At 39.8% G+C, this 9,888-nt stretch overlaps 1 protein-coding gene and 1 non-coding gene across 2 annotated transcripts; one reads left to right on the forward strand and one right to left on the reverse strand.

The window, feature by feature from the left end:
- Positions 1-238: 238 nt before the first annotated feature.
- LOC126799420 (NAC domain-containing protein 73-like) lies at positions 239-1,992 on the forward strand. The gene is made up of 3 exons (XM_050526623.1): positions 239-728; positions 822-1,032; positions 1,180-1,992. The coding sequence occupies exons 1-3, from the start codon at positions 618-620 to the stop codon at positions 1,731-1,733; spliced, it is 876 nt and encodes a 291-aa protein (XP_050382580.1). The 5' UTR covers positions 239-617; the 3' UTR covers positions 1,734-1,992.
- Positions 1,993-6,597: 4,605 nt separating this feature from the next.
- LOC126801333 (small nucleolar RNA R71) lies at positions 6,598-6,704 on the reverse strand. The gene has a single exon (XR_007672824.1). It is a non-coding gene; the product is annotated as a small nucleolar RNA R71 (small nucleolar RNA).
- Positions 6,705-9,888: the final 3,184 nt, after the last annotated feature.

Genomic DNA, 9,888 nt, shown 5'->3' on the forward strand with positions numbered 1-9,888 from the left:
CAACTCCACACCCATCTTTAGTTGTTTCTTTAATATACGTATATATACCAGATATAAGTTTTTAACAAATTAAAGCTCACTTTGCCTTTACACAGTGTAAATAAGGACCCAGAGAAGTACATTTATCCTCCTACAAGTTTTCATGTTATACACACACTAGAACAACAAAACTTTGGATGCAAGCAAACCCTATGTCGTTTCCCCTTCCTTTCTTCAAATTTACTGTATTAATCTGATAGAAATGCTTCTTTCTATTCGTTCATTATTTATTTCAGATTGTTCTCTCTCTTTCTCTCTGTCTATGATCTTTCTCCTCTAATTCTCACTATTACAGGAGCAAGCAGGGAGCTATGGAGTAATATTCAACTAAATCAAGTATGCATGCAAAGGAGAAAAAGTGAATAGGAATTTGATTCTCCCCAAACCTTGAAGCAGAATAATTAAGCATCTGCTAGCTGCCAATAAGGGACGACAGGCTTCACAAGAAACAATTCTGCTTATCTTTCCTTTTTTTCCCCTTCTATTAATTCCAAGTCTAACCGCAACCATACTCCTTTCCTTCTTAGATTATTCTAAATTTGGAGTAGTGCATATAACTGTGGAAACAAACAAGAGAAATGACTCACTGCAATGATCTTGGTCAGGAAGACCAAATAATCAATGCCAAAGATGACCTAACCATCAGAACATGCCCTTCGTGTGGTTATCAGATCAAATATCAGCAACAGGTTTAATGTCCCTTCTTAATTTTCAAATTTTCTCTGTGCACGTCTGCACTTAGTATAATGTGGATCAAAGTATATCTTATATGTTAATTATAGGCCGGAATTCAAAACTTGCCGGGGCTGCCAGCCGGAGTCAAGTTTGATCCTACGGATCAAGAGGTGCTTCAACATTTGGAGGGAAAGGTGTGGAGCAGTATTGATATCGCTGTAGGTAATAAGCTCCACCATCATCCTCTGATAGATCAGTTCATCCCTACAATTGAAGGAGAGAATGGAATTTGCTACACTCATCCACATAAGTTGCCAGGTATATCCTCATGGCTCGGGTTTACTGATTTTCTTGTGATATATATAGATGATCAGATAATTAATGATATATATAGAAGGAATAATCTTTATACATAATTATATATACGTACCCTGTCATGATACTGGATTATAAATGAACATGCAGGAGTTAGCAAAGATGGGCTGGTACGCCATTTCTTCCATCGACCTTCCAAGGCTTACACAACAGGATCTAGGAAAAGAAGAAAGGTGCACACCGATAGGGATAGCAGCGGCGAGGGAGGTGAGACGCGATGGCACAAGACAGGCAAGACCAGACCAGTATTTGTTGGTGGCAAAGTGAAAGGGTACAAAAAGATACTTGTGCTCTACACTAACTATGGGAAGCAAAGAAAGCCTGAGAAAACCAACTGGGTAATGCACCAGTACCACCTTGGCAACAATGAAGAAGAGAAAGATGGAGAGCTTGTGGTTTCCAAAGTGTTCTACCAAACACAACCTAGACAGTGTGGTAACTCAGGTATGAAGGATTTCAATAATAACTCTGTGAAATTAATGAAGGGACAAAGTGAGCACAATGTGGCACTTGTTCAGTATTGTAACAATGGCAATTCCTTCATATCCTTTGATCAAAGTGGCCAGGATAGATCGATCAGTAATCCTCAGATAATCCCTCATCATTTTCCTCTACATGATGGGTCGTTTGTTTCTTTGAAATAAGGTTTCTACCGAGTAGCCGGGAGGTAATAAAGGACAATAGATATGTACATCAGCTCAATAAAGGCAAGTCTGGCCTATATTTCTCTGAAAATTGTGAATGATTAAGTGATTATTTCGCATGGCGGAAGAGGGAAGAAAGTGATAACTTTTTTATTTTTCAATTTATTATTTATCTTCACATACTTTGTAAATGTACAATGAACACAAGTGTTTGAGGTATGCATGTCCATCCAAAGAATTGAAGATTTGGTCATGCTTTGTAGGTGATCGGAAATTGTAATTTGTAAACATCACATGACCCTACGATTTGGGGAAGTGTAAATTATAAACTAAGTTATACAAAGATGATTCTTACCTTAAAGTAGTCTAAGGTAGAGTGCAGCATTCATTCTCCTTGGTTTCAAGTTGTAGTGATTACTCAAACTCAATCGTTTTTAAATTTGGATCCCGTTTTGTTGGTCGATATACAGTTTACTGCTGGAGGATATTGTTCCAAGAACTTTTATAGAAATTTTCAACGTCAATAAAATAAGATTATAGTAGAACCTCGTTAAATTAATATTTCATTAATTAATAATCTTACTAAAATAATATTTTTTACCGGTTCCGACTCGGGACTAAGGGACTAAATTAATATTTGGCTATATTTGTAAGATAATAGAAATTTGAGTATTCATATAGACCTCATCAAATATATAAATTAATGGCATAATTTATATAATAATTTTTACATTTATGAAGATTTCATTGAAGAATTTTATTCATTTAATTATTATTAAATAAAATAAATTAATACATCGGACAACATAATATTTTGAACAACGGTATCCGTGATAAATCTAACATTGTGGTGCATAAACAAAAAGTAAAAAAATGTCTTTGAAAAAGTGAGATATGTTTCGGGAGAATTACTATTCTACCATTGTGTGTGTCTTAGCCTTGTTAGGTTTCCTGTTAGAGATAGATTAGCATCTCTGTAATAGATTAGGACTCCGAATCCTACGGGATTGTGGTTTTGTAATGCATATATATAGGCCTCAATATCATTCAATAAAGTTACAGTTATTTCATCATGCATTAGGTTATCACACACTTTGCTCTAAAAACCATAAACTTTTAGAGGCCTAGAAATCATTTTTTTATCTCCCACTCGCCAATCTTCTCTTTGGTCGATGTTTTTCGAGTGACAGTCCTGGCGGAGTCACTTTGTTTTGAAAGAGTAGTTAATCGATTTCGTGTGGTAGCCTGAGTGCACCGCTGTTTTGGGTGCGATCGTGAGTATCGCCGTTTGCATCGATTTTTCTTGTGACCATATACGTCACCCCTTCTAATTCTTGTTATACTTGAATCTAATCGATTCCGTATTCGTTTTGTAGATGTCATCGCTATCGCGACCGGAGTTTGGCCTTCTTGATATAGAAGGCAAGGAATACCACCGCTGGGTTTCCGACATGGAGCTCGCTTTCAAGAGCTGAGGGATCCAAGGCATGTTTGCCGACCCTCCTGCTAATTTCCCACCTGTGACCAAGACTCAAGCTCTCATCTTCATGAGACATCACATCCATGCAACTCTCAAGAACGTAAAAGATCCTAAAGAATTATAAGACAAACTACACTTGCGGTACAACAACGTTCATAATAAGCTTCACCCTGAATTGACCGTTAGATGAGATCACATCCATCTATTGGACTCTAAGAGAATGGATGACTTCAATCAGGATATACTATGCGTGCAATCCGATCTTGGCACCGTTGGTGTCATCAAGACCAACCTAGATCTTCTAAATAAGACATTAGACACATTTCCAATCCACTATGAGGTTCAAGCTCATACGTACCACACTCATGTAGAGGAACAGAAGATCCGGACTTTCGCCGACTTTGGCAAAGAAGGAGAGGCATTCTGAGATCCTCCTCAACAATAACAATAGACCGGTGATAGGAGCACAAAGTGTGACGTTCTTAATGTTTATATGCCCTATTCTTATGCTTTGTTACTTCTTATTTAGTTGTTTTAGGTTCATATTTGATATGTGTATGTTCTAGGTAGAGCTATTTCGAATTTGGATGATTTGATGATGAAATTGTGCTAAGTGTTAGAACTCCTTATTGAGCTAGGATTCCTTACTCGACTATGATTCTACTTTCCTATTTTCATTCTTTCCTATTCCTTAATCGACGATTTCTTTTCAGGAAAGACAAATCATATTTGGAAAGAAAGGAGAGTTGCCGAGATGCATTCCTAGTTGAACAAGGAAATCATATTCGAGTTGAAGAAGGAGAAGAGGAGGCCGGCCTAGCTACTCCTAGTTGGACCAAGAGATGTTGCCGTGCAGTCCTTAGAGTGATCTCCCTATTGGACTTGGTTTCCTACATCAAGTTGGATATGGAGTGCATAAATCAAATCCATAACAAAGAGGATTTCAGTTTCCCAATTGGATTCTATCTCCTTATGGCACGGCAAGAAGGCTTCCTAAACCTCTATATATAGAGGCCGGCCTCTCCATTCAGCAACATCATCAGCCCTATACACAAACACAGCCATAGCTCTGCCGAATTCATCCTTCACCATTCCAAGAAATCCTAAAACTGATTCCATCATTCCCCACCTATCAATAGCCTTCAAGCACGCTTGTGAAGAAGGTTTCATCCATAGAAGTCTCGGCTACACTTGTGGATTGCTTGATTTATAAAGTGTAACCATGATTCACTCTTGTTTAATTTCGGTTTTGGTTTTATTCTTGTGCTTGGATGAAGCTTGCGATTTGTTTAGAGTAATCTTGTATCAATTTTGTCTATGAAATAGCTACTTGATTCAATTTATATAGATGATTCGAAAATTGTTTTGGTTTTATGAATTTCTGTTTTTGGTTTCTGCCGAATGTATGTATGATCAATTTTCGATTTCTAAGTGTTATGACTATGCTTGTAGCATGATATTTAGGTTGTTGGATTAAAGACTTATGCTAAGAACATGTTTATTCTTGTTTATGTGATTTTCGAATTGCATGGTTGTTGGTTAAGTAAGTGACATACTTGATGAATTCAATGTGCATGGCTTTGGAATTACATGATTAAGATGAACATGTTAGAATTTCGATTATGGCTGCTTGGTTTTGATCGAATGTATTAAGTGTCTATGTGTTTAGGTTACTGCTTAGAACCCTAAATGCATGATCCATCCATGGTTGCTCAATATATGTCTCGGCATGATTTAATAAGAAGTTATAGAACTTGTTCGATTCCCTCTATGTGAGTTGTTTTGGTGATTGTTTATGTGTTGGTTGGTTGATCACATGTATATATTAGTTTAGGTTTTATTTACTGTTTTTATGATTCAATCCAAAAGCTATATCAAACCTTAAACCCTTTATGAATTCGTGTAAGTATTGTGATCCTAAACCCTGGCTGGATCCCCGGTTTGTGAACGATACCCTCTTGCTTTATACTACTATGATGTGTTCAGGGTTAAATATTGATGTCGAGTAATCGAGCATTCATCAAATGGCGCCGTTGCCGGGGATCCATTAGAGATGGATCCCTAACTTTTACTACGAATTCATTGTGAATATTGTACATTTGTATATTCTTATTCTTATTCTTATTTCGTGTAACATATAGTAACGTATCTTAGGTTGTTGTTTTGGTGCTTGAGTGAATGATTGTTGTAGGTTGTAAATCGAACGGAATATGTAAAGTCCCTTTTGTTAATATTAGCCTTAACCCTTCATGCTAGCTCTCGAGTTTGCATGAGGTCGAGGGCGGCTTTTATTAACACTTGGAGATTTGTCTAACACATGAGGTTAAGTCCAGCTGAGTAAGGGGCACGCTCTTTTATTACTCTGGTGCATGGGACCAAAATTGGATCTCAGAGAACTACTGATTGACATACATCTCGGTGATGGAGTCGATAGGGAGTTCGCTCTCCGTAGTTCAACAAATGAGTCCTACCATGTTCACTATCTCTGATTGAGCTAAAGGCCTTCTGAAACAAAGACTTGATCTTGTGTCTAGGCATCCATACTTAGGCCGCACGTCCACCTTGATTTACAACTTAGAATCAATCGATCGTTCGATCATTGAAATAGCAAAAAGAACTTGTGAATTGTATGAACTTGTGAAAACGTAAAGAACTAACACTTGTAAACCTGACATAGTTGCCGTGTCCCTCCCCATAAGTGTGCGTGTGTATGACTAAGGGAAGGCACGAATTTTATGTATCCATCATGTATTCTTCAATGCTAACTCGTTATCTTTCGTACAACAGGTACTATGCATGTCCGAATTTTCTAAGAAGACACAAGAGCTCAAGGATCGAATTCAAGCACTTAGAGATTTAAACAACTCTTTCATAAGTAGACCTGTGAATTTCGAAACATCTCCAAGCAATTCAATCTTAAACTCTTCACCTAGATCAGAGGAAGAGGAAGATCTGTCCTTTCCCTTCGTCTTCAATTCAGACTTAGACACAATTGCGGGCCGTGACATAATTCCTGTTGGTGCTCCAATGGCACTTAAGAATGCATTCATTCCTACCACCCCGGAATCACCTTCATGCATTGCTTTCACTGCACCTGATGAAGCTAACTTCTCCATTCCCGTTCAATTGCTTGGGCAGCTGCCCAAGTACTCTGGTTCTTCAATGGAAGACCCTAATGTTCACCTTAGGGAGTTCTTGGACATTTGCAAGCTCCAATCGATTCATCATCTTTCTCAAGAAGGCTTGAGGTTGCTTTTGTTCCCATTTACCCTTAAGGATGATGCTAAACGTTGGTTATATTCTTTGCCTGCAGGAATCATCACTACATGGGACGAAATGACTAGGAGGTTCTTGAAGCAATTCTTCCCTGCTCAACTCACGAAAAGACTTAGGAGGGAGATTCAGAACTTCACTCAAAAAGATGGTGATTCACTCTATGAGGCTTGGGAGGAATTTCAGGAACTACAAAGGAAGTGCCCTCACCATGGTATTTCGTTGGATGACTTGGTGCAATTCTTCTATGAAGGACTCGACACCACCAATAAGAGCATGGTAGACTCGGCATGTGGCTGCACATTCATGAACAAAACCGGTCAAGAAGCTTACACCTTGATTGATGACTTGGCTGACAACAATCGCCAATTTAGTTCCAAGGAGAAGAGAGGAAGCAAGAGCCGTGGGGTGTATGATGTTGATGCACGAAAGGATCACACTACTGACAATTGTCCAAATGGTGCAATGACTGAAGAAGAGTTGAACTTTATGGGGCAACAAAGGCCTAGGTACGATCCATACTCGAACACATACAACCCTGGACTTAGAGATCATCCAAATTTTCGTTGGAGCAACAATGCTCAACCATCCAATGCTCAACCATCCAATGCTCAAGGTCAAGGACCTCGTCCTTCAGGTTTGTTTGTGAGGTCTCAGGTACCTCAAGGTTCTGCTCCCTTTAACTCTAATGTTCATGGTTCGAATAATGCATCTTCACCTAATTATGATGAACTTTTGAAGTCTCTTGCTCAAGGGCAACAAAATCTAAACTCTGCTACTCAAGCTTTAGTTACAGGTCAACAAGCTCATTCTAAGGATATAACCGAGCTTAAGAAGCAGATGGGCCAAGTGATCGATTTCATGGGCAAGATCCATGAAGGAGGGAAGCTGCCAAGCCAAACTGAGCCTAATCCGAACGTGAAGGCCATGGTGACAAGAAGTGGGCGGATCTTGGATGCTCCATTGCAGCAACACAAGAAGGCCGTGCCTTCTAAAGGTAAGGAGGCCGAGAATTGCAATGTCAAAGACTTAGAGAAGGACCCTGCCTCCTCTAAAGCCAATGATGCCGTGCCTCTACCAAAAGAAGATCATGCCGTGCATGACAAAGGTAAGGATCCTAACTCTAGTGGTTTGGTTTCAACTAATGATCTTCCTCGTGTTCCCTTCCCTAGTAGATTTGCAAAGCAAAAGAAGGATGACTCTGATCAAGCCATGCTCGACATTTTCAAGAAGGTGGAAGTGAACATGCCTCTTATTGAATGCATACAACAAAATCCTAAGTATGCTAAGTTTTTGAAAGAATTGTGCACCAACAAGAGGATGACTCGAGAGAAGGAGGTTGTTACAATGAGTGAGACGGTTTCTGCCGTGCTCCAAAGGAAGCTACCACCAAAGCTCAAGGATCCAGGGAGTTTTTCTATCCCTTGTACAATTGGAAACATGACATTTGAAAAGATAATGTTAGACTTAGGTGCATCTATCAATGTAATGCCGCACTATATCTATGAGAACCTAGGGCTAGGTGATTTGAAACGTGATAATGTTGTGATTCGATTGGCTGATTGTTCCAACAAAGTCCCTTTGGGCTATGTTGAAGATGTTCTTGTGCAGGTTTCGAGCTTGATCTTTCCTGCCGACTTCTATGTCATAGACATGGAACCAACGGAGGCAGATGACAAGGAGGTCCCTATCTTGTTGGGCCGCCCCTTCATGAGGACTGCAAGAACAAAAATCGATGTGTTTAGTGGATCACTCACCTTTGAGTTCGATGGTGAAGTGATTAGCTTCAACATCTTTGAAGCTATGAGGTATCCTCTTTCGGAGTTAAGTGATTGTTTTTCAGTTGACATACTTGATTCCCTTGCAGATAACTATCTAGATACCTTGACAAATGACGAGTTGGCACTCACCATTGCCCAAGGGGCCGGATTTACAAGTGATAGCTCAAACATTTCGGTGCTAGAAGCTAAGGATGCCGTGCCATCCTTCATTCATGAAAACGTGACCTCTCTTGAGGTTGCACGTGAGGTAAGCTTTGTCTCTCCTAGTCGAATTCTCTTAACTACTAACAAGAATCTTCCTTCTGTGGTGCAAGCTCCAAAGCTTGATCTTAAGGTTCTTCCGGACCACTTGAAGTATGCGTTTCTAGGGGAAGAGGATACATTGCCCGTGATCATATCATCTGCACTAAATGAGGAGCAAGAAGAGAGATTGATTGAAGTGTTGAAGAGACACAAGACGGCAATAGGATGGACCTTAGCCGACATCAAGGGGATCAGCCCTACCATGTGTGTGCATCGAATATTGCTAGAAGATGGTGCCAAACCAACCAAGGAAGGTCAGAGACGCCTTCATCCACCAATGATGCAAGTTGTAAAGGATGAAATCACTAAGTTGCACGATTGTGGCGTGATCTACCCCATCTCGGATAGTAGGTGGATCTCTCCTATTCAAGTTGTGCCAAAGAAGTCAGGCATCACGGTGGTGAAGAACAAGGACAACGAATTGGTGCCTCAAAGGACAGTGACCGGACATAGGGTATGTATTGACTATAGGAAGCTCAATGCGACAACAAGGAAGGATCACATGCCATTGCCATTCATTGATCAAATGCTTGAAAGGTTAGCTGGTCACTCTTTCTATTGTTTCCTTGATGGATATTGTGGATACAACCAAATAAGTGTTGCGGAAGAAGATCAAGAGAAGACTACGTTCACATGCCCTTTTGGTACGTTTGCTTATCGTCGCATGCCTTTTGGTTTATGCAACGCCCCAGGTACGTTTCAACGTTGTATGTATCACATTTTCTCCGAGTATATTGGTTCTAAAATTGAAGTTTTCATGGATGATTTTTCTGTCTATGGTGAAGATTTCGAAACTTGCTTAGAAAATGTTGAACTTGTGCTCAAACGTTGTGAAGAAACTAACTTGGTTTTGAATTGGGAAAAATGTCACTTTATGGTCACGCAAGGCATTGTCTTAGGTCATATTGTTTCATCTAGAGGAATTGAGGTTGATAAGTCTAAAATAGATCTTGTGCGTCACTTATCCCTCCCCACAAGTGTGAGGGATGTTCGATCGTTTCTTGGACATGCAGGTTTCTATCGTAGGTTTATCCAGGATTTTTCCAAGATTGCGAGACCAATGAGTTCATTGCTTCAAAAAGACGTCCCATTTCACTTTGATGATGATTGCAAGCATGCATTCGAGACCTTGAAGAAGCTTCTAACTTCAGCACCAATCATGGCACCGCCGGATTGGTCCTTGCCATTTGAGTTGATGTGTGATGCCTCCAACTATGCAGTTGGAGCCGTGCTAGGGCAAAGGAAGGACAAGCAGCCCTACGCCATCTACTATGCCTCACGAACGCTCAATGATGCTAAACAAAACTACACCACAACT

Source organism: Argentina anserina, chromosome 6, assembly GCF_933775445.1.
Source record: "Argentina anserina chromosome 6, drPotAnse1.1, whole genome shotgun sequence".
Lineage (NCBI taxonomy): Eukaryota > Viridiplantae > Streptophyta > Magnoliopsida > Rosales > Rosaceae > Argentina > Argentina anserina.

What these genes read in the sequence shown, in the direction of transcription:
- LOC126799420 (XM_050526623.1), top strand. Translation starts at nt 618, where the DNA reads ATGACTCACTGCAATGATCTTGGTCAGGAAGACCAAATAATCAATGCC. An exon ending in AGATCAAATATCAGCAACAG is followed by an intron (nt 729 to 821) that starts GTTTAATGTCCC and finishes TGTTAATTATAG; the next exon opens with GCCGGAATTCAAAACTTGCC. An exon ending in TCATCCACATAAGTTGCCAG is followed by an intron (nt 1,033 to 1,179) that starts GTATATCCTCAT and finishes ATGAACATGCAG; the next exon opens with GAGTTAGCAAAGATGGGCTG.